The sequence below is a fragment of the Dendronephthya gigantea genome, unplaced genomic scaffold (assembly GCF_004324835.1).
Source record: "Dendronephthya gigantea isolate DGI-Jeju-01 unplaced genomic scaffold, DenGig_1.0 000048F, whole genome shotgun sequence".
Lineage (NCBI taxonomy): Eukaryota > Metazoa > Cnidaria > Anthozoa > Malacalcyonacea > Nephtheidae > Dendronephthya > Dendronephthya gigantea.
In genome coordinates this window covers 831,647-857,205 of record NW_021163058.1, presented here as the reverse complement: position 1 = coordinate 857,205, position 25,559 = coordinate 831,647, and the positions used below count along the sequence as shown (strand labels likewise).

General features: G+C 34.6%; 1 protein-coding gene across 3 annotated transcripts; it reads left to right on the top strand.

The window, feature by feature from the left end:
* Nucleotides 1-1,243: 1,243 nt before the first annotated feature.
* On the top strand, nucleotides 1,244-25,200 carry LOC114528214. Of its 3 annotated transcripts, XM_028549835.1 has the most exons (9): nucleotides 7,907-8,323; nucleotides 10,599-10,684; nucleotides 17,392-17,460; nucleotides 18,594-18,817; nucleotides 19,683-19,794; nucleotides 20,927-20,981; nucleotides 22,224-22,379; nucleotides 24,179-24,306; nucleotides 24,782-25,200. In XM_028549835.1, the coding sequence occupies exons 3-9, from the start codon at nucleotides 17,443-17,445 to the stop codon at nucleotides 25,049-25,051; spliced, it is 963 nt and encodes a 320-aa protein (XP_028405636.1). In that variant the 5' UTR covers nucleotides 7,907-8,323; nucleotides 10,599-10,684; nucleotides 17,392-17,442; the 3' UTR covers nucleotides 25,052-25,200. The 3 variants fall into 3 exon arrangements, with proteins under 3 accessions (XP_028405637.1, XP_028405636.1, XP_028405638.1); XM_028549836.1 differs by lacking the exons at nucleotides 7,907-8,323; nucleotides 10,599-10,684; nucleotides 17,392-17,460 and adding exons at nucleotides 1,244-1,349; nucleotides 1,466-1,497 and having other exon boundaries at nucleotides 18,641-18,817; XM_028549837.1 differs by lacking the exon at nucleotides 10,599-10,684.
* The last annotated feature ends 359 nt before the right edge of the window (nucleotides 25,201-25,559 follow it).

Sequence of the window (25,559 nt, the reverse complement as noted above, 5' to 3'; positions counted from 1 at the left end):
TTCATCCATAATTAAACTTCCGCTCAAAACGGGAAGTTCCTGTGCTGTTACTATATAAATGTTCGGATTTTTCAACTATCAGTTCATTAGTTTTCGGATTTCAAGAGAGAAAGGCGAGGCAAACTTGGACGAGAGCCGGATTTTAACTTGTGGAAATGGATTGTTTCGGGTGTAGAGTAAGTATATGCAGCATGCTATGTCTTTAAATATATGCATAGCTATATATTTATATATATATATATATATATATATATATATATATTCCTGAAATTTCACTGGCATTTTGTGTCTTGTTCCGCGTACATACATAACTATAAATATGTTATAGACTTATAGTAATATCATGGCTGCCTCGAAATCCTTTGTTTTACTAGTACCGATTAACAACTAAATAACCCGATGCATATACATTAGGGACGATTACTAACTATCGTACCTAATGTTTATGCCAAATACCCGCCTTTGTTATTTATTTTATCTCCCTGCACATCGAATAACTATAAAAGTATTCCTATTGTCTCAGTAGCCATAATATTACAAACTAATAGCATGGGTTTGAGGTCGATTAGCGATTAAATGTCCCTCAAGCCTCGGCAGGTTTTTACTAAACCTGCCTCGGCTTTCCGGGACATTTAATCGCTAAAGCCATGCTATTACTTATAAATAACTGATAAAAATATTTTTACTGCCTATAATGTTTGTTAACTGTACATGCATAACTAATATATAGATATAGAGCTATCTTAATTCTTATGAAGTACCTTATAACTGCATGAATGCGTTTCATGAGCGTCCTTCTAGCCGCAATAAAAATGTATAGCATATACCATGCATAGCAACTTTTAAGTCGTCGAAAACATTTTTGGCGTTTTCAAAATAGATCTAAAAGAAAGTAAACTAAAATAATTATCAATACATTGACTTATCTCAAAAGAAAGAACAAGACAAAACAGCATGATTTTCACATTGAGTATGGTCATTTTAATGATTCTGTGTCATTGAGATTTGTTGCGTATAGACATAACTACGTGGGCCCTGAGTGCATACGTTTAATGAAAAATATGTTATGGTGGTAGGATCTTTGCGATCAAGAAAATAAAAATAGCCGGTTTCATGCATGAGAACTTAATATCTAGTCTGTACACAAAGTATAGTGACTATAAAATGTCATGATTCGCCCTTAGAGAATGTTTTCATTCATTTTTCTCCTGCAGAAAAAAAGAAACGATGATTGCAATGTCAATCAATCAAGAAATCAGAAACCAGACAGCAATGAAGAGTTTTTTGAGTCTCAAGCTGCCAAATTTGTACCTAAGATGGGCATGGAACTGGACAAAGAAATTGTTGAAGTTAGAAAATAGACGATTTTATGAATCAGAACTTACTCTAGTCTGTACACATAGTTTACCCTGACTAAAGTGTCGTGATTCAGCCTGAAATATTTTTTTAATCTATTCTCTTGCAGAAAAAGAGAGACAATGTCAATGAGTCAAAGACATCAGACAGCAATGAAGGATTCTTTGAGTCTCAAGCTGCAAAATTTGTATCTAAGATGGGCATGGAACTGGACAAGGAAATTGTTGAAGTTAGACTGAATATGGAAGAATTTCCTGGCGGTGAACAAATCATGAAAGATTCAAATGAGAACAGGAAGGAAACAAGAAAAGGAATTAGAGTTCATTCCATTCATTTTGGAACATATTTTCATGGATTTGGCTTGAGGTATACTTGCTATGTTTTAGCATACTGATTCAAAAGAGGATTCACAGTGTAATATAGCCACATATATATAAACGAGATTTATTTACCCGCTAGCAATACACTTTTTCTTAGCCGCATGCATGCAAAGTTCAAAGCATGCGCAGTTAGTTTTACTTTTTAGTATTTAAGATAGTCCTGCATATATATCAATTAAACTTGAATATTACTTACGTTATCTACTAATTTTCGGCGAGAGGGATATTACTAAAAAAACAATCTGTCGATTGTTGTACTGAGAAAATACATCTTTTTACAAATAACGTATACATAAACAAAAGCTCGACAATATTTTAGCGTTTTAAATAAAACTTCTTTCAATGCCAAATAAATTTATTTCATTTCGAAATACAACTTCGGCACATTTTTTCGCTTCTTTTGTTGATTTTAAGTACTCCATTTTCCTTGAAATTACTGATAACCCGAGGTCGCTTGACTAATTAGAGTCAGAATTTTAAATAATCATCTTTAATGAAGTTTGTTGAATCATTTTTATAGGAGTAATGACATCATCTTTTCAGTGAATGGTGAACCAATAATTTCAGCAGATTTGGTGAACATGCAGCTACATTACATAATAAATATTAGTAAAACCAGCCAATTGATAATGGTAAGTAGCCTACATGAATTCGTGAAAATTGTTGCTTTATTTGATATAAACAAAATGTTTTAGACGATAAATTTTTTGACAATCAGTCAACTTCACCTCTGCCGTTTTTATTCATAGTTTCTAGAATGCAATGTTTATTTATGCACTCTAGTCAGTCTATATAATACGGCTTTGAAGACACACAATGAGGTCACTCTTTAGACCCTGTCTTAAACCCGGTAGAAAATACAAATTTTGATGAATGTTGTCATTCGTGCAACGGTAGTAAGAATATTTTTCATTCCGGTGAAAGATGTTTCATTCAACCAAAGTTAATTATTACATCTTTCACCTCATAAAAATTTCTTATCATTGCTCATCAACATACATGATTATGTATAAAATATGTTGGACTCATAGAAACTCGAAAGATCTGAAACAGTGGAATCTACAGCAAAGGAATATGTCGAGCTAAATAATAAAGGTATATATTTATTATTTTTGATGAAAACTGGATGAACTGAACAAATAGCATTAAAATGGATCGTATATATATATACGGTGGGTCAGGGCTATAGTGGCGGTTGTCAGCTTGACAATTCAGTCCGGCTTTGCAAATATTTTATGAGTGATGATCACGGGCGAACAGCTAATCTTAATGAACACATTGACTGATTGACGATCTAAGATAAGACAAGAAAAAACTTTATTTAGACATGCGCGCTAATTCCTTCAGCATATTAAGCTGATTTCCATGCAAGGAGGGCGAGTGAGTGATTTTATACATTATTCTGGCTTCACTACCATGCATCTGTGTAAGTGTGGTGTAAGAAACTGTCACAGCGTGTAGGGGTTCTCATCCTTGATGCCGGCAGAGAATTAAGCAAGAACGGTAAGCTGCTTAACCACGATTATACATATAGGGTAATTTTTATTGGATAAGCAAGAAAACAAAAAAAACAACACGCAAATGGTGCCATTAATGCTCAAATCGCACTCCTCTGAAGTTGCAGTATTATAAGTTACAGAAGATATTTATTTAATGAAATAACTGTTCTCCTCGCGACCAATCAGAATTCAGTAACTTCATCGTGCTTATAATAAATAGTATATAATTTTTGCAAAGAGGGCCGTAGCTTGAAGCTTATTCAGGGGGGATGTATATTCATACATTCGTTTAATGCCCGACTGATTTTTTTGTACGCTATTGTTCCTACGATATACGTATAAACATGAGTATAGAAATAATAATATATCCCACCTCCTCCAATTAAGCGGTCTAGCTATGGCCCTGCATGCCTGCAAAGCGTCTTCCATGCATGTCGTCGGTTTACCTTAGGTGTCGACCTTGGACATCCTGTATACTTATATAAACTCGCTATATCCGGCTTCAATGTAGTCTTATACCTTACTCAGATGATTTTTTCGAAAATTGATTATTATATGAATCAACTAAATCACTGATTAATAAAAGTAAAAAAATCATGCGCGCGTTAAAGGTTTGCATGCTTTTCCCTTATACGATTTAAGTCCGCATCACCCATAAACTGAATTTGGGTATAATATGTTTGATTTCTAAACTATATAATAGTAATGACTAAATAAGGTTGAAATTTTCAGGGGAACCACGCCACCAGAGGCCCGGAGAGTTAAAATACTTGGATGATGCCAAACGCAAAATAAAAAGCGTACATTATGGGGAATTTCTTACGGTGGAGCCTAGCGGATCAAATCAAATCAATTCGATTGTTTTAACAACAGATAGTATGTGTTGTCAACTGGTTTTATTCCGAAAGCCAGAATTAATCATGCATATATATATATATATATATTAAAGTCGTTATCATTACGTTTGTCACCTGGAAATATATATATATCGATCATGTGATTGTACCACATACGTTAATTTTATGGGAAATTGTTGGAAATCTATCTTGAAAATTTCTCAAATGTCATGCAAAGGCGAACAATATTGATAATAATAAGGAAACAAGAGGTAAGTGAACAAAATAACCCATGTTTAATGGTCACGTGATTGATATTTATATATTTGTATAATATGTATATATATATATATATATATATATATATATATATATATATATATATATATATATATATATAATATCATATATCAAAGTGCTCAACAAAAGGAGCTATATACAACGTTTAAGAAGGCTATTTATACATAAAAACTACAAATTTGTTTCGAAACCACTCCAAAGTGCTCTCTCTTCAGGTCTAAAGTGTGCCAGCTAACTTCGGTCTTATATATACTCGTTTGCTACACGTTCTTTAACAAAAGCTTTCCTCCGTGACGGCATTTGTTAGCAAGTTCATTTCTACTGTTTAATGTACCCATACGGGGTTTGCAAATTATAAAAAATTTCTCAGTGATGCATAAATTACATCGCTTGCTTACATTTGTATGCGGTTGTGCTCTGGCGATAATTTTCCATGACAACTTATAGCTGACGCCCTTGTCCTTTTGTTCCCAAATGTGTTTGCTCAGTTGCGTCGCATTCATTTTGTTTTTGTCCCTAAACGATGCTAAGTGGTTGGCGTATCTGGTTTTAAACTTGTTCTGCGTTAATCCAATGTATGTTTCTTTTCCTGTGTCCGTCTCCACTGTTGCTTGGTAAATTACATTTGTTGTTAAGCATTCTCCGAAGTTAGCTGGCACACTTTAGACCTGATGAGAGAGCACTCACTTTGGAGTGGTTTCGAAACAAATTTGTAGTTTTTATGTGTAAATAGCTTTCTTAAACGTTATATATATATATATAAGGTGTATTTGTTCTTCTGCACAAGTATGACCAACCTTACATAAATATCCACAAGTGAACACATGGCTCAATTGAGAGCAAAAACGTACAAATATATATATATATATATATATATATATATATATATATATATATATATATATATATATATATATATAAACAAATCAACAAAATATAATCATAAAATTGTATTTCCTTGCTACACTGTGTTTCACGTACTAGTTTTAGTACGATCGCCTGAGGATCGTACTAGCTAAAACTAGTACGTGAAACACAGTGTAGCGATGAAATACAATTTTATGATTATATTTTGTTGATTTGTTTGTGTTTTTGCTCTACTATTTACTTGTATTGAGCACTTTGGTTTTACTACGCACAAATCCAAGATTATATATATATATATATATATATATATATATATATAAATATATATATTATATTATATATTATATATATATTATACACCCATTTGCAAAAACGTTGGCCGCAGATAGATAGATAGATACTCGAAGTCTAATTAGAATTGCATATGAATGCATTTGCATGGAATTTCTATAATATTACACAACATATGCAATTCTAATTAGATTTCGGGTATCTATCTATATATCTATCTGCGGCCAACGTTTTTGCAAACGGGTGTATATATATATATATATATATATATATATATATATATATATATATATATATCTATATATATATATATATACATATAAATTTCTTCATTTCTTCAATCTCTTATATATAGGAATAGAATTTACAATTCGTCAATATCAGCCGAGTGTCTCATCACAAAATCCTGAAATCGTAACATTAAAACACAACGCCTCGGGAGAGTATATTTTGGCAGACAATAATGGACTTTCTTTGTCGGTTTGTATATAGACTTATAAGGTTGCAGCCTCCCACTATCGAGTTTTTTTTTCACGTACGTAGCTATAATTTTTATGTATGCACGCACGTAAAAGCTTTAAACCTTCTAAGTTGTTGTATAATTAATTTTATGCTAGAAAAAACACAGCAAATCTTCAACAGAATCCAACCCTATGAGTCAATTCAATCATAACTTTATTTTATACTGAGTATATCATTTAAATTATTTTAAACTTTTACGTGCGTTTACGTTCATACAATAAAACGTCCATGGAAAACATCCCTTAGGGCTGCATACATGAGGAGCATATAAAACAACATTGTTATCGCAGTACTATAAATGTATATATAATATATACTATACTATATATATATATATTATTTATTTCAGTTTGTATTTCACGATATTTATCAGTCCGATAATTAACATGACTCAAACACTACCGCCCCGCCCTTATTTTCAAATATTTTTTACTTAGAATACGCAAATCCATCCCGCACCGCCATCACCGCCACCATCGCCACCACCGACACCACCGCCGATACGCGACACCAACGTTTACCTTTTTCAAGTTATCCAACCAGACACCAATCAGCTGAGTCATTGCAATTGTCCATCAAACTTCGTAACCTTCCAACCGATCCGCAGAATTGGTACAACTGCAAGTGCAATTGGTTTTAAAAGTGTAAATGGTGCTTTAACAGCTTTATTGATGACTCCCGGAGATTGCAAAACACATTTCCTGATATTCTAGTTATGGTTTATAACACTGTTATTTGAAATGTGTCAAAATATATACGACATATATATTAATACTGAAGAAGAACTTAACCACGCGCCTTTGCCTGGGCCGCATGCAGTGTTGAACAAATTATTGTTAATGGACGAGACTCAATGTACTAGGTCTAAATGTTTTGGGTCCAATATCCACGGCAAGATAGCCAGAATACTATTATTGTTTTTAACAAAGCGAGTACGTCTTAAGGCTAGTTTCCACTCAGAAAAAATCTCCTTTGGATCGGAACGGACAGGGAAATTTCCTTTGTCGGTGAGTTCTCAGGCGGCGTTTATACAAAGGAGCTTTCCTGTCCTGTCCGATCCAAAGAAGAATTTTCCTGAGTAGAAACTAGCCTTTAGGGCGCTTTCCTTTATACGGAAAAAACGGTCAGACCAGTCCTGTTGTATTTCGGTTCAGACAGATTACTGGTATTTTAGAGTGTTTCAAAAACTCTGCATTCAAGTATATCGTTATTTACATCTGCCTATCACTGGAAATATAGTTTTGTCGCTATATTCTTAACGAAATACTCTATTTCAATTTAAAATATGACCGGTTTGAATAGCGCACTTACTCACAGTCTCACAGAATTTTATTAGCTTCCACCTGCAGGCCACTGCGCCCAGTAGTTTATTAACCAAGTCTAAACTTCTGTGTTTGATCCATATATAACAAAAATCGAATTCCTGACGATTTACAGTTATTCGCTTTGGAAACTAGGTTATTGATAAAATTATTTATTTCTTAGGAAATTGTAAGTGAATAATTTTTGCATGATGGCAGAACTAACGCCTGTAATTAAAAAACTAGCGCTCCAGTTATATAAACGGGAATGAGATGTACCTTCATGTAAGTTTATTGAAGTAGTGCAAGTGAAGTGTGATTCAGTGGTGTGAGAAGGCGTCAAGAGTGTGATCTGTCTCAGCTGAGAAAGACAACGTACAGTATGTCACAAAGCAGCGTCTTCAAGCTTTGGCATCGGAAAGAAAGCTTGCATGTAATCGTACTCTAGCGGCTCAAGCCAACGGCCAATATTGTTTTGCACTTCGGTCGGGTTTTCAGTTTTTGTGTAATCTAAACAAAAAAAACAAAATCTATTGTGCTTAATAATATACATGAAAATGTTTCTCGACTGTGATTGGTCGATTTCAGTGCAATTAATCCCGAACAGCAGTGCAAAAATCTGTAACAACAGTGCAAAAATCTGTAACAACAGTGCAAAAACCTGTAACAACAGTGCAAAAATTTGTAACAGACCAATCTGATTGGCTGTCATAAATATATCAGTTAATCAAATTTGAGCTACGTTTTGGCGGGAAAAATATAATGCTTGCCCCAAACAAAACAAACCAAGATGGCGACGGAAATCAAGCACGGAAATTTGGATTTTCGCGATTTTTTAACGTTAAAACAATGGTTTCACAACAAAATATTTAAGAAATATAACGTCGCTAAAGGAAATATTCAATATAAAGGAAAAATCGATCAACAAAATGTACATGGAGACAAGAAATACAAGAAATACTCGTAACTCCGTAAGTGTGTTTGTCTCGAACATTTTCATGTACATTATTAACAAGTAATAGTATGGTTTCTCGTGCAATTTGGAAAAAAGCATACACTCGTGAGTTTTTCAAAGACCCAAAATAGCACTCGTCCTTCGGACTCGTGCTATTTTGAGTCTTTGAAAAACTCACTCGTGCATGTTTTTTCCAAATTGCACTCGAAACCATACTATTACCTATACTAAGAACAATATAAATTTTAGAATATTAGTACGCATTAATATCGCCTACCTCAAATTCCATTGGGCATTAACTCGTGTGCATTATACATACATTTATTATGCATGGTTGTTGTTCGTAGTCTTTGGTAAAGCTTTATTTCCAATCCTATAGCTATATACCTTAATAAGCTATTGGTTATTCATTTCTAAAGAATATTTTTGCATCAAAATCTACCAATATGATTGCAAGTTAGAGAGCCTGTAGTAATAGTAATTAATAGTAATTTATTCTGACTTACCCTGCATGGCATGGATTGGTCTTTGCATTCAGCTTATAGTGATATAGCCGTTATAGGGCGTGAAAAGTTAAAATATTAAGTGTTTCAACATCGTCGAATATTGATCAAAAACACTATCATAGAGCACTACTGCACTAATATTGTTAGACCATTTAAATTAACAACATTAGTTTTTGGATATCTTGTATACAAGCCGCTGCCCTGATTTCTAGTGGGAACAAAAATCGGGTTGTTTGCGGAGCATTGTTTGAACATGCATGAACAACAATGCAACATGGAGGTCAGTTAATCAGTTAGCATCAGTTAAATGACACAAAAGAAAGAAGGGAGTGCTTGACGCTGATGTTGAGTGTTGGAATCCACTAAGGAAGTGTATGAGAACCAAGTTAGACTGATGACCAACAAAGACCATGCAGTTATCCGTGCTATATGATGTTGCTATAATGATTTTCAGAAAGCATGCAATACGGCACAAAAATATGATTATTTATGTAAGTATGCTGCAGGGATACGTTACAATTCACGTTTTTAAAAATAGTTATACAGTATGATTTAAATTGTATTGAAACATTACTTGAAATCATTGTTAGAAGCCTCAGTTCTAAATATGGTGGACCTGGTCCATTACTATACTAATATTTATAGCTTAGTGAAGTGCTGCGGTCATCAAGGCGTCGCGAATAGCCAAACCCAATCGTCCTTTATTACGCTGAACTTGTGAAATGTCATGTGTCGTTTCAAGTTTTGTAAACAGGGTCATAGACAAGCAATGAAATAATCTCTTTAATAATCCGAATGTCCTCTCTACCGTATTTCTATAGTTCATATTTTGTGAACCACATTAATATTGTATCTTCACGCAGTGATGGTGCACGTGATGTTATTGGACAAGATCTGTAGGCGTAAGCAGTGGAGGACTGCATGGCCCAGAGGGATACTGGGAAATTTCCAGTGCCCACTTCATATTTATGCTCCTTGCCACTGTTGCTCTTGCATGTTTGAGCTGACCATCCTCTCTATGAACGTAGAAACAATATAAATTATTTCAAAAGAAATCAGTTGGTCAGGACGAATATATGAATATGCAACCCACATATTTCCCCTAATTGTAGGCTTCGCTACGGCTCTGAGGCCGAAACAGATAGGAAGGGCCGTAGCCAGATAGGGGGTATGTATATTTGTCTTATGCCCGTCTGATTTCTCAGTTTTGAACGCTCATTGTTCCTACAGCATATAAACATAAATTACTATAGAAATCGGTGGTTTCAACCCAAAAATCTAATCATTTGTTCACAATTGTGCACAATTGCTATCAAAGAGAAACTATTGAAATAAATAGAAACACTTTAAAAAGTTTTTTCTCTATCTTTATTATTTGCAATCTTTTGACAGCCCATCATATACATATCTGACAGTCTTGAGGCTTTAAGTATACAAGGTTATTAATTCAGATGCCATGATTCGTTCAGTTTGCCATGTGCAAGCTTCAAGTCTTTTGAGCAAAACATATTTTTGTTGAGCATTTGTAAATCTTTTTCTCTTTCTGAATCCCAATCATTTTCTGAAGCCTTGAAGTCTTCGCCTTTTGCCAGCAGTGAGCAGGGGCACTAATTTGGGGTGAGTGCAAAATATAAAAGCACAGTATCCATAATCCAATGATAAATAATCAACTTCTACCAAAGTATGAGTGATATTCAAAATCGTCGGCACTCGCTTTCATCATAAATAATATCCTGGTATAATATCCTGGCGGATTTTTGACACTGATTTTTGTACATTTTCTAGCAGGATGACGGACCTGCTATAGTTGCTTACGTTGTTTGAGTTTCAGTCGAAAGTGTTCCTGATTTTTAGGAACATGGTTATCTATGGTAGGAATGATTTACTTTTATTTGACTTACGTTAATTTTAATGCTCTGACTCAGTTAGTCCAGAGAATATAGTCAAAGCAGCGTTTGTTTCAAGATTTTATCAAATAAACCCTCAAGTTCATCGCAGTAGCGGTGCGGGGGGGGGGGTATGGGGAGCGAGCAACTCGTGCATGATAAGCTGTTGTCAAGCAATAAGCTTTATATTATTATATAGAGCTCACTTTCCTGAGTAATTGTGCCTCGTGATACCATTGTATGAATCGTGATTGCCACGCGTGCCGCGTGAATCGTGAAAAGCTGACGAATAATATCAGTATTTTTGGCTTGAATATGACGTCATAATCAGTCATATCCCTCTGCGCGTCGTCTTGGTTGATTCTGCAAAGTTTACTTCTGATTTCCAAGAGAACAAACTCCGCTGATTCACTGTCTTTTTCCTTGTTTATTTTGTAACTGCTTATCATCCCTGTCGTTTTATTGGATGGGTATCAAAACACAGCAACGTTGAAAAAATAATTTGTGCACAAAAATTGAAACTATATTGCACCTATTGAAACTAGATATAGATCGTGCACTAAAATTATCACAGACACCCCAAATAGGAGAACAATAGTCAAAGTACGGCTGAATCAGAGCCCGGTAAATTGTTTGAACGAAGGCTGTTGGAGCGAAGTGTTTGATACTTCTCAAATCTCAAAGTACACAGGCCTGCACCAGCCTTTAAATTTTGCAAATCGGAGGAATATGTACGTGGATTCCAGGTAAGATTTTTGTCCAATTCGAGCCCAAAACATGTAAAAGAGTCAACCGTCTAGAAATCCGTTGCTTATTTAATATTAGTGGATGATCAGAAGTAATTGAACTGATACGATGTTTAGAGCGAATAAACATTATTTTGGTCTTAGTTGAATGGTAATTAAACTTAATGGTTGTAATTTATTTGTAGAAAGCCATTCACTGATTCTATTCAAATCGTGATTAAGGTTTTAACGGTTAATTCAGGCAAACTATTAGAGCTACAACAAATTTGGGTATCATCAGCATAGGGCAAGGAGTAGTTTTCTGAAGGCAATCGGGAAGCTTGTTGATATAAAGTAAAAATAACTGCGGACCTAATATTGGTATAAATGTTTCACGCCTCCGCATCTGGTTTGGTATGTTGTTCCGCTCAAAACTGGAAGTTACGGCGCTTATGAAAAAAATCACTATCCATGCAGTATTTCTCGATACTGTATCAACCTTATCCACCTTTCGAACACCGGCCCCAGATATATACTTTGATTACTTTCCGTTTAATAGCTGGCGCCATTCGACATTAGTATATTAATAAACTGCAGGTGGTGAATTACAACGAGCCAATAGCTAGACCTTTCCCCTTTTAGCTTTCAAATGCGCAATGCGTGACGGTAGTTGATTATAAAGAAGCGATTTTGTTTGTAAGCCGAAAACCTTGCCGATTCTTTTTGCGTTTTTGTTAAACAAAATCGTTCCTAAACATGGCGAAATCACAACTCAAAGCTAAAAGGGAAAAGGTGCATGCACAGGCATGCTAACACTTATATCAACTATATATTTGAAGTTTGCTTTATTTTTTTTTTAGTCATTTTATTCAAGTTGTCATAGCAATGCATGCATGCATATAATATGTGATATAGGTGGAGATTCAGTTTCATAAGAGCTAATTTTTGTCCGGTCTTATAGTGCCCACGTGCAATCTCTGGGTTTCTAATAAAAATAGAATTCACTCAAATCAGACATTACGACAGGAAGTGCAGCAAAACAGTGTAGCTACTTCACGTTAAGTGCTTTAATTGTCACTAAACAAAACTTAGTATTATATTGTTCATAGTGACACCAATTTGTATCGTTTTAGCGAGCCAAGTTTATATTTTATGGACCACCTTGTTTAAATCTTGTTGTGTATGTTTGAATCAATTGATAATTATCTAAGGCGTTGGGTCTTTCCGTGAACTTGAGTTTCCTGTCACATTAGTGAACTTTTTCCTTAAAATTGAAATCTCAAAATTGACGGAAGAAAGAAGTGCTACAAAAGTATTCCAGTATCCTTATGTTACTGTGTTCTGGTCATTTAATTTACTGGCACTTCTCGCATAGCTAAAAATTAATAACCTTTGTCAACTAGCTATATTGTACAACTATTTATTGTTCAAATTCAGGATTATTTCCTCAAAAATCAATGCTCGGGAATCATGCATTTTACGCATTTACATCATTTTAATGCATATCTGTTAGTTGGAAATCACCTGGCCAAATCTGTCGTTTATAACCACAGAAATACGTCGGCCGCTGAAGATATAAAATTACGCTCCTTCTGCTAGTGAAAGGATCTGCCACATGCAGCTATTTTTTAGACCATACATGCAGATTATGATATTGCTAGGTACCCATTCAAATGCGAAATAATATATGTTTATTAGAATAACACATTCCCATCGGCTATAATTTCAAGAATGCGCTTTACGATGTCAAAATTAAACGGAACTTTAGACGTCAAGCTGTTCATGCAGGGACCAACATGAAGTTATTTCAAAATATTCGGGTGTGTTTCAGATGAAAATACTTCAGTACCACGTCCGGTCACACGGTCTGGTTTGGCGTCAGCCATGAAATTTATGCACCAGTTTCGATCCCAGCAGGTGCGTGAATATAGAGATTTCTGTGAAATTGCGAATTGGACAGAATTTCCTAGAAATGCCACCAGCAGCTGAAAAGGTTATAAAGATTATATCGATAAGTAAATACAAATATAAACATGCAGAAAAAAGGTTAATTATGGACCATAACCTATAGGAAACGTCCTCTTATGTGGGTCTGTAAAAACCCTCACAATGCAAACATATAAATAGAACATAGAATGCATGTTCTATCGTCATTTTTCACACCTCTGCATGTGACATGGTATTTTATTTGTTCATTTTCATGTCAAACTCACATTACAGAATTTATATAATTTATCCCATTTTTTGTAAGATTTTGAAAGAAAACATAAGTTGTTTGCCATTTTAGAAAGTTTTCACAGTAAATAGCAGTCTCGCACTATAGCCCATCCGCGTGAACTAATTAGCCTTTGCACGATGACGAATATGCCGCTATTTTGGGGGTACTTTTCCTCAAAACCGCAAGCGTGAGACCTCATAACGGCCACAGACTTTATTTAGGCTGGAGTTATTCTTCCAATGGTCTGTTGATTCTAAAAAAATTGCTTTTCATGTTTTTATAACTTTTAAAACCAGTTTGAAAAAATTGAGAGTACCCCAAAAAGCGAGAAAGGCTAATTGGGCAGTTTAGCTGCTTTTCATAATACTATGATTCGATTAACATGCTTCAAGAACAAATTTTCAAATATTTTTTTAGCATCCACACAATAACCCACCACTAGTCACCAAACGACCATAACAGCAGTTACCTTTTTAACGTTGCTATTATTCAGTGCACCAGCTGCAGTTCGCCATCAAATACTGTACATGCACCAGTTCTAACCATTGTCCTAACCGCCGAACAACATCACTGCAATTGCATGGTTTTGAAGGTATTAACGATGATGCCTCATTGATGTCATTGATGCCTTCCACACAGTTCGAAACACATTTCTTGCTATTTTAACACTGTTACTTGAAATTATGTCAAAATACGACTTATCAGTATTTTTGCTAATAAACCGATCTATAAAGTATTAATAATAATACTAGAAGAACTCAAACGCATTCTGTATAAAGTCTGCAATGAAATTTCTATTGATATTACTATAGACATTAGACACGCCTGTTAATTAAGTGAGACAATCTTGACCTCTATGCATGTTTACTACACTAGTATTTCATAATTTGTTGTTTTTTGCAAAATACATGACCTCAAATTTTGGTTTTCCGAAATGCTTGCTTTCCTGCATCATAACTAATAACCTGGTAATATTAATATCCCGGCGGTTTAAATTTTTTGACACTGAATTTTGTACCGATTTTCTGGAAAGACGACGGACTTGCCAACCCGCGTGAATCGTGCATGAAAAGCGTTTTAATCAGTATTGAAATTAGGTATAGATCGTGCACTAAAATGCGTCACCAGTTCGTGCAGTTCAAAAATATGCTAAGATGTCCATCAAGTGTCCCTTGCAGAAAGTGTAGTGCTACATAGCAGATGTATGTACGAGCAATAATGGATCATAGTTTACGCGAAAATCGGGCAAAATTTTCTTTTAAATTCAAACTTCAACTTAAAATGCAAATAAAAGGTTTCTATATATAATCATGCTACGGAAGTATCATTAAAAATTTAATATTGGTAAATGTTTCACGCCTCCGCATCTGGTTTGGTATGTTGTTCCGCTCAAAACTGGAAGTTACGACATTCCATGCAGTATCCAACTTTATCCACCTTTATCCACTTTTCGAACACCGGCCCCAAATATATACTTTGATTACTTTAAGTTTAATAGCTGGCGCCATTTGAAATTAGTATTAGTAAACCTCTGGATGTGAATTATACCACGAGCCAATTACATGCATGGGCTTTGCTTCATTTTTTTTGGTCATTTTATTCAAATTTCCATGGCAATGCATGCATGCATAATAATTATGTGATATAAGTGGAGATTTTTCATAAGAGCTAATTTTTGGGTTTCTAATAAAAATAGAAGTCACTCAAATCAAGACATTACGGAAGGAAGCGCAGCAAAACAGTGTATAGCTACTTCACGTTAAATACTTTAATTGTAATTAATTTTGACGCGTCGTAAGGCGCGTGCTTGAGATTATAGCCGATGGGATTGTGTTGTTCTAAGAAACATATCATTTGAATGGGTACCTAGCAATATCACAATCTGCATTTGCGGTCTCAACGTAGCTATACCCATAAAACGTGGCAGATCCTTTCACCAGAAGAAGCATAATTGTGATTGTGTGGTTATATATACACGATAGATTTTTACCAGGAGAGCGAAATGCATTTGCAGAACTTTCTACCAAAACTAAAAAATGCGATTTCCAACCAACAGATAGGCTTTAAAATGATGTAGCGTAAGAAATGCCTGATTCCCGAGCATTTATTTTTGAAGAAATAATCCTGAATAATAAAATATAGCTAATTGACAAAGCCTATTTTAGCTATGCGTGAAATTGCTCAATAAAGAAGTGCCATTAAATTAAATGACCAGAGTACATGCAGTAACATAAGGATATATTTATATGGTTTAGTGAAAATGCACCTCACAATCCACCTAATATTGACACCATGCACTGCATACAAATACAGTCATGACTCACGCATGCAAATTACGATACACCTATATGGCGTTACTAATCATTATTAACTTTTTTATTATTCTTAAATAAATGTCTAATGCGATGTTATCAGGATAAATTTTATTAGCAAGACAACATAAAGTGTAAAGAGCAATATATATATACTTAATTGTCTCTGTCACTTTCACTTGATCTCCAGTAGCGCAAAAATATGGGTACTTGAGCATCTTGAAACAAGTAAATTATTTTGCGACAGTTGCAAACCAGTTGACATACAACCATGCACTGACTGACAATAATCACTACAATTTCTTCGTTTTCCCTCTTTCATGCAGTTTACGTGGTTTCAGGAGATGATATGCTTGACCAAATATCATGGCCAATCGTTCGGTTTTCTGCAATCTTCCTCAATTCACGTGTAAGTAATCAACCTATAGTTAATACCATATTTATTCATGCATATTTACTTTCTATTCTATCACAAAAGATTGAACATTCACAGTATTTACGAATACTTAGTGGTTGCGTTTTTTATTCACCCTGTAGTGTAGAGTAGAAAGAATTCTTTTGTTGCACTTGATTCCAATTTTAAGAAAAAAAGTTCACTAATGCGACAGGAAGCTCGAGTTCACAAAAAAACCCAACGCCTTAGATAATTATCAACTGCATTAAACGTACATAACAAGATTTAAACAAGATGGTCCATAAAATATAAACTTTGCTCGCTAAAACAATACAAATTGCTGCCACTGTGAACAATATAATACTAAGTTTTGTTTAGACGGAACTTTAGACGTCAAGCTGGTCATGCAGCGACCAACACTGATGAAATTATTGCGTGTTTCAGCGTGTTTCAGATCAACATGATACAGTACAACATCCGGTCACACGGTCTGCTTTGATGTCAGCCATGAAATTTTATGCATGCACCACATGAGTTTTGAGTCACCCATTTTATATGAGCGTACATCTCGGCTCTTTTGCCTTATATCAAACGTTTCTTGCACAAGTATAATATCCCAGGTGCGTGAATAAAGATTTCTATGTAATCATGCATGGGTCTTATTAATCATGAATCGCGAATCGGGCAGAATTTCCTAGAAATACCAAGTCTAATTTGAACCACCACTGAAAAGGTTAAAAGATTATATCGAAGAACGGAAGAAGTAAATACAAAATTAATATAAACATGCAAAAACAAGGTTAATTAAGGACCATGCATAGCCTAGCCGAAACGTCCTCTTATGTGGGTCTGCAGAAACCCTCACAATGCAAACATAGAATGCATGCTTTTATCGTTATTTTCACACCACTGCATGTGACATGGTATTTTGTTTTTATGTCTTTCATCTATAATTAAACTTCCACTCAAGACAGGAAGTTCCTGTGCTGTTATATAAATGTTCGGATTTTTCAACTATCATTTAATTAGTCTTTGGATTTCAGGAGAGAAGGACGAGGCAAAGTTTGACGAGAGCCGGATTTTAACTTGTGGAAATGTTTCGTTTGTTTAGAGTAAGTATATGCAGCATGCTGTGTCTTTAAATATATACATAGCTACATACTGTAGCTATACATATACATATGTTTCCTGAAATTTCACTTGCATTTTGTGTCTCGTTCGGTACATAACTAAATATGTTATAGATAACTGATAAATAATATTTCATCCTGCCTATAATGCTTGTTAACCGTACATAACTAATATATAGATAGAGCTATCTTAATTCTTATGAAGTGCCCTATAACTGCATGAATGCGTTTCATGAGCGTCCTTCTAGCCGCAATAAAAATGTATAGCATATACCATAGCAACTTTTAAGTCGTCGAAAACTTTTTTGGCGTTTGGCAAAATAGATCTAGATTCTAGAGGAAAGTAAACTAAAATAATGATCAATACATTGACTTATCTCAAAAGAAAGAGCAAGGCAAAACAGCATGATTTCAGTGGCGTAACGGACGAAGATGGGCCCCTTAGGTATATTTGGTGTGGGGGCCCTAGCTGTTTGTCATGTTTTCACTTGAAAAACAATTTGAGAGCTGAAGCTTGTAAATCTACATTAGTGTATTACTTCATTAGTTCTAGAAGTAATAGAACATGGATAATAGAATAGATAATTCAGTCATGGTCGATGCATGGATACTCTATTATTTAATCTACCATCATTATTGCTGCATTTTCCTTTGCAACCAACCTCATACCCTATCTTTGGCATAACAATTCGTTTTTAACCTGACTTCTCATGCGATACACGGACACGCCGTTTATCTTTAAGAATCGTGGCGATAGACGGCAATCAATGGGGGCCCTCTGGGGCCCCCAACGGTCGGGGGGCCTTAGTTCTTGTCCTAACCCTAACTTACGTCCGTTACGCCACTGCATGATTTTCACATTGAGTATATATGGTCATTTTATTGATTCTGTGTCATTGAGATTTGTTGCGTATAGACATAACTACGTGGGCTCTGAGTGCATACGTTTAATGAAGAATATGTTATGGCGGTAGGATCTTTGCAATCAGGAAAATAAAAATAGCCGGTTTCATGCATCAGAACTTAATATCTTGTCTGTACACAAAGTATATATAGTGACTATAAAATGTCATGATTCGCCCTTAAAGAATGTTTTCATTCATTTTCTCCTGCAGAAAGGAAGAAACAATAATGGCAATAGCAATCAATCAAGAAATCAGAAACCAGACAGCAATGAAGGATTCTTTGAGTCTCAAGCTGCCAAATTTGTATCTAAGATGGGCATGGAACTGGACAAGGAAATTGTTGTATTTCCGGAGGAGTCCGGGGAGGAAGCAAGAAAAGGAATTACAGTTAATTCCATTCATTTTGGAACATATTTTCATGGATTTGGCTTGAGGTACTTGCTATGTTTTAGCAAATATACTGATTCAAAAGAGGATTCGCAGTGCAATATAGCCATATATAAATGAGATTTATTTACCCGCTAGCAATACACTTCAGTTTTCTTAGCCGCATGCATGCAAAGTTTAAAGCAGTTTTACTTTTTAGTATTTAAGATAGTCCTGCATATATATATATATATATATATATATATATATATATATATATATATATATATATATATATATATATATATATATATATATATTTTTTATATATTTTATATATATATACACCCGTTTGCAAAAACGTTGGCCACAGATAGATATATAGATAGATACTCGAAATCTAATTAGAATTGCATATGTTGTGTAATATGATTGAAATCCCATGCAAATGTAATCATATGCAATTCTAATTAGACTTCGAGTATCTATCTATCTATCTGCGGCCAACGTTTTTGCAAACGGGTGTATATATATATATATATATATATATATATATATATATATATATATATATATATATATATATCAATTAAACTTGAATATTACTTACGTTATCTACTAATTATCGGCGAGGGGGATATTCCTAAAAAAACAATCTGTTCATTGTTGTACTGAGAAAATACATCTTTTTACAAATAACGTATACATAAACAAAACCTCTACAATATTTTAGCGTTTTAAATAAAACTTCTTTCATGCTAAATGAATTTATTTTACCTCGAAATACAGCTTTGGCACATTTTTTCGCTTCTTTTGTGTTTTTTAAGTACATCATTTTCCTTGAAATTACTGATAACCCCAGGTCGCTTGACTAATTAGAGTCAGAATTTTAAATAATCACCTTTAATTAAGTTTGTTAAATCATTTTTATAGGAGTAATGACATCATCTTTTCAGTGAATGATCTACCAATAATTTCAGCAGATTTGGTGAACAAGCAGCTACGTCACACAATAAATATTAGTCCAATCAGCCAATTGATAATGGTAAGTACATGAATTCGTGAAAATTGTTGCTTTATTTGATATAAACAAAATGTTTTAGACGATAAATTTGTTGACAGTCAGTCAACTTCAGATCAAGTTTTTGTGGGATGCACCTTTATGAACTTTCTGCCGTTTTTATTCTTAGTTTCTAGAATGCAATGTTCAATGTTCACTCTAGTCTCTATATACGGCTTTGAAGACACACGATGAAGTCACTTTTTGACCCTGTTTTAGACCCGGTAGAAAAAAGAAGTTTTTATTCCATACCAATAGTGTAAAAGCTAAATCATCACGGGTTTTATTCTATACCTAGTGTAAAAGCTGTGCAAACTCGAACCAACCATTTTGTCGTAATTCTCGTGAACAAATCATTTTCAACGATGTAAAACAGTCTGGATGTACATACATTTGTATTTATTCTCTGTGTTCTTCATTTTCGACTGCATTACTTTAAATAACCACATTGACGTGTTCACAACAATTAAGCCCTGATCGGATTTAAAAGATAAGTTTATACCCGGACTCTTTCTCATCGATGAGAATGACGAATATACACTGTACTTTGCCCCTCAAGCTTCTAACGATGGTCTTCACGCTGATAACACGCAGAACCTACCTCCTCCGCAGGCCCTTTTCGGGCAAATATTTCGGGCGGTGATATTTTGCGGGTAGCAGAACGATTTTTAACGGAATTCGCAAAGCAATTTAGGAGATACCAAATGGCTTATGCAGAAGCGCGTTGCGCTAAAAATCGTGATTGAAAATCGTTTTGTGTGGCATCGCCTTTATGCATGGCAAACTCCTGCGTATGGTTAGCGTTACGTTCTGTTTACATTTTTTTCATAACGGTATTGTGTGAACGCAACCCCTGTGCCGATTGCTTTACAAAATCACTGACAGTATTGATCATTTGATCAGAATAATATATAGCTGATGAGATTATCATTTATAAAACACAAATTTTAATGAATGTTGTTCATGTCATTCGTGCAACTGTAGTAAGAATATCTTTCATTCGGTGAAAGATTGTTTCATTCAGCCAACATTAATTACATCTTTTACCTCATAAAAATTTCTTATCATTGCACTCATCAACATACATTATTATGTATAAAATATGTTGGACTTATAGAGACTCAAAAGACCTCATGGAGTGGGATATAAATATGTCGAGCTAAATAATAAAGGTATATATTAATTATTTTTAATGAAAACTGGATGAACAAATAGCATTAAAATGGATCGTATATACACAGTAGGTCAGGGCTATAGTGGCGATTGTCAGCTTGACAATTTAGTCCGGCTTTGCAAATATTTGTCAAAAAATACATCTAAATTTTAATGAAAAATAGATCTAAATTTTAATGAACACATTGACTGATTGAAGATCTAAAAACTTTATTTATACATGCACGCTAACTCCTTCAGCATATTAAGCTGATTTCCATGCAAGGAGGGCGTGCAGATTGAGTGAGTGATTTTACGTGTGAGTGATTTTATACATTATTCTGGCTTCATTACCATCTGTGTAAGTGTGGTGTAAGAAACCGTCACAGCGTGTAGGGGTTCTCATCCTTGATGCCGGCAGAGAATTAAGCAAGAACGGTATCTTGTGGAATCACCCGAGTGAAAGGTTGATAACTGATATATTATACCGAAAATTTAAAGCTGTTGACAAAAAGTCGTCCGGCGTCTTGTTGCCGTCGGCCATATTTTCAATCTGACACCCGTAACGGCAGGCTAGTTTACGAATTCGAGGGTGATTTAAAGTGGAATCACCCTCCCTTGCGGGCAAAAGAGGGTAATTCGACTTTAAATTACATGCCCCGGGTAAAAATACCAGGATTTAAGTTCGCAGTCTATGTGCTTCCACAAAAAATCTACTAATCACGTGGTACAAATACAGTTTTTTTATTGGACAATTTGAATCTGAGGTATAATATATGCATATATTCAGTTCTGCCCGACGGATTTTTATTGTAAGCTATTGCAATTACAAAAGAAATCCGTAGGGCAAACTGCATGGATATATGAATATTCACCCCCCCCCCCAAATTATCCTTCTAGTTACGCCACTGGTTGCATGCATGTCGTCGGTTTACCTTATAGGTGTCTCGGACATCCTGTATAACTATATAAACTCGCTATATCTTCTCAATGTAGTCTTATACCTTACTCAGATGCTTTTTTCGAAAATTGATTATTATATGAATCAACTATATCACTGATTAATAAAACGGTAAAAAAAACATGCATGCATGCGCGCGTTAAAAGGTTTGCTTTTCCCCTGTACGATTTAACACCGCATCACCCATAAGCTGAGTTTTGGTATAATATTATTGATTTGCCAAGATCATTTGCGGGCGACATAATAGCACAAAAGAATAATAACTCTAATAGTAATAACTAAATAAGGTTGAAATTTTCAGGGGATGAACCACGCCACAAGAGTGGAGAGTTAGAATACTTACCGGATGCTGGCACATGCAAAATAAAAAGCGTATATTATGACGGAAAATATCTTACGGTGGATGACCTTAGCGGAACAAATCAATTAATCAGCGATACAAATGCAACAAATAATAGTATGTGTTGTCAACTGGTTTTATTCCAAAAGCCAGAATTAATCATAGCTCTATATATATTTAGTATATTTTCAGTATTGAAAAATGGCCTTTGAGCATTCTGATTGGCTCCCTCGGCAGTAACTATTAGGCAATAGTTACTGCTCAGAGCAGTCTGAGCAGTAACTATTGCTTTTCCCCAAAAAAACATGGCTGAAAATATTCAAAATCAAAATTATATTCATAAAATAAACACGTGTATCAGTTGTATTTATAAATAAAACTTTTTCAATACTGAAATTATACTAAAACACTGATTAGTCGCCTCAGGCTCGGTGATTACAAGCCTATATTCACTTCGCCTTCGGCTCAGTGAATATAGGCTTGTAATTACCTCGCCTTCGGCGACTAATTGTTAAATATATATATATATATATATATATATATATATATATATATATATATATATATATATATATATACACCCATTTGCAAAAACGTTGGCCGCAGATAGATAGATAGATAGATACTCGAAGTCTAATTAGAATTGCAAATGAATACATTTGCATGGGATTTCAATCATATTACACAACATATGCAATTCTAATTAGATTTCGGGTATCTATCTATATATCTATCTGCGGCCAACGTTTTTGCAAACGGGTGTATATATATATATATATATATATATAAACAACTATTAAGGAATTCTTCGTATGAAATAAAAGAGTGCTCAATGCTGCAAGCTAGTAGAGCGATATTTATTTATTTGTTTCCATAATTCTTAAAAATTTGTCAAGTGACTAGAGGCATTAACCCCCCCGAAATGCTTACTGCAAAATGGAGCCGAACTGTTTGAAGTCAGGAAAAACTGCACGGTGTGTTCAAATGAAGCGCCCATTCAATTTAAAGATATTCACTGATTCACACGCTTTTTAAATCATGAAATATGTTTGAAAATATACCGTAATTTTTCGCTCCTACGACAAAAAAAAAAAGACAAAACAATCGTACCGAATATTGAAAACGACGTGCTCTTAACTCACTTTTCAAATACGCTTATATAGATGATGAGGGATTCAGACACAAGTTTAACCACACGGTCCCTTTCTCTAACAAATGAGAGGAGTTTATTTCCCTATGTTTGTTGTCAATATAAATGTTTCGGCTCCATTTTGAAATTTCAGGGAAGTGAATGCCTCTAGTCACGTGCTGAGCAAGCGCTTACGGTTTTTTAATCAGAAGTGAGACATCTGGGTGTTAAATCTGTGCCATGGGCTGCCCAGAAATCTCGTGGCGCTCGCGCGTGTACGCGAGTCTACTCGGTCCATTATTATGACAATAATACAATAATATATTATTCTATTCTGATATTATTCATAATATCATAATTGTTATTAACAATGAGAAATATGAAAAAGAAACTCTCAAAGTTCTAAAGATTGAAAAAGACGGTACGGAATTCGTGAGTTGAAGTGGTCAATACTTCGACATGCTTATGCTTCCTAGGAAGTAGGAACTTTATCGATCGAGATAATCGTGAAACTCTGCATGAGTAGCGATAACTAAATAAATTCATTTTAAGACTTAATTTCATCTACTTAATTCGCCCTACTGTAACATTTTATAGTATTGAGCACTCTTTTTCTTTTCGAACAACATTCAACAAGATTATTTATTTATATATAAATATATATATATATATATATATATATATATATATATATATATATATATATATATATATATATATTGTGTCACATTTAACAATTGTATATCACATGCAGGCTTATTTCTTCAATCTTCTCTTATATATATAGGCATAGAATTTACAATTCGTCAATATCAGCCGAGTGTCTGGTTACATCCCCTAAATCCAGAATTTGTAACATTACAACACAACGCCTCGGGAGAGTATATTTTGATAGACAATAATGGACTTCTGTCGGTTTGTATATAGACTTAGGGTTGCTGCCTCCTACTATCGCGTTTTTCAGTTTTTTCATTTACGTAGCACGTAAAAGCTTAAAACCTTCTAAGTTGTTGTATATAATTAGTTTTATGCCAGAAAAAACACAGCAAATCTTCAACAGAATCCAACCCTATATATGAGTCAATTCAAGCGTTGATTTTATTATTTTTATACTGGTATAATTTAAATTATTTTAAACTTTTACGTGCATGCGTATACGTACGTACAAAAAACGCGACAGTGGAAAATATCCGGCCTTAGGGCTGCATGCATGAATGAGGAGCATATCAAACAACAGTGCTCAGTACTCCCGGTATTATATATATAATATATACTACACTATATATATAATATATATTTCAGTTTGTATTTCACGATATTTATCAGTCCGATAATTAGCATGATTCAAACACTACCGCCCCGCCCTTATTTTCAAATATTTTTTACTTAGAATACGCAAATCCATCCCGCACCGCTACCATCGCCGCCACCATCGCCACCACCGACACCACCGCCGATAAGCAACACCAACGTTTACCTTTTTCAAGTTATCCAACCACACCTCAATCAGCTGAGTCATTGCAATTGTCCATCAAACTTCGTAACCTTCCAACCGATCAACGGAATTGGTACTGCAATTGGTTTTAAAAGTGTAAATGGTGCTTTAACAGCTTTATTGATGACTCCCGGAGATTGCAAAACACATTTCCTGATATTCTAGTTATGGTTTATAACACTGTTATTTGAAATATGTCAAAATATATACGACATATATTAATACTGAAGAAGAACTTAACCACGCGCCTTTGTCTGGGCCGCATGCAGTGTTGAACAAATTATTGTTAATGGACGAGACTCAATGTACTAGGTCTAAATGTTTTGGGTCTAATATCCACGGCAAGATAGCCAGAATACTATTATTGTTTTTAACAAAGCGAGTACGTCTTAAGGCTAGTTTCCACTCAGAAAAAATCTCCTTTGGATCGGAACGGACAGGGAAATTTCCTTTGTCGGTGAGTTCTCAGGCGGCGTTTATACAAAGGAATCTTTCCTGTCCTGTCCGATCCAAAAGAGAATTATCCTGAGTGGAAACTAGCCTTTAGGGCGCTTTCCTTTATACGGAAAAAACGGCCAGACCAGTCCTGTTGTATTTCGGTTCAGACAGATTACTGGTATAATTTTAGAGTGTTTCAAAAACTCTGCATTCAATATATATCGTTATTTACATC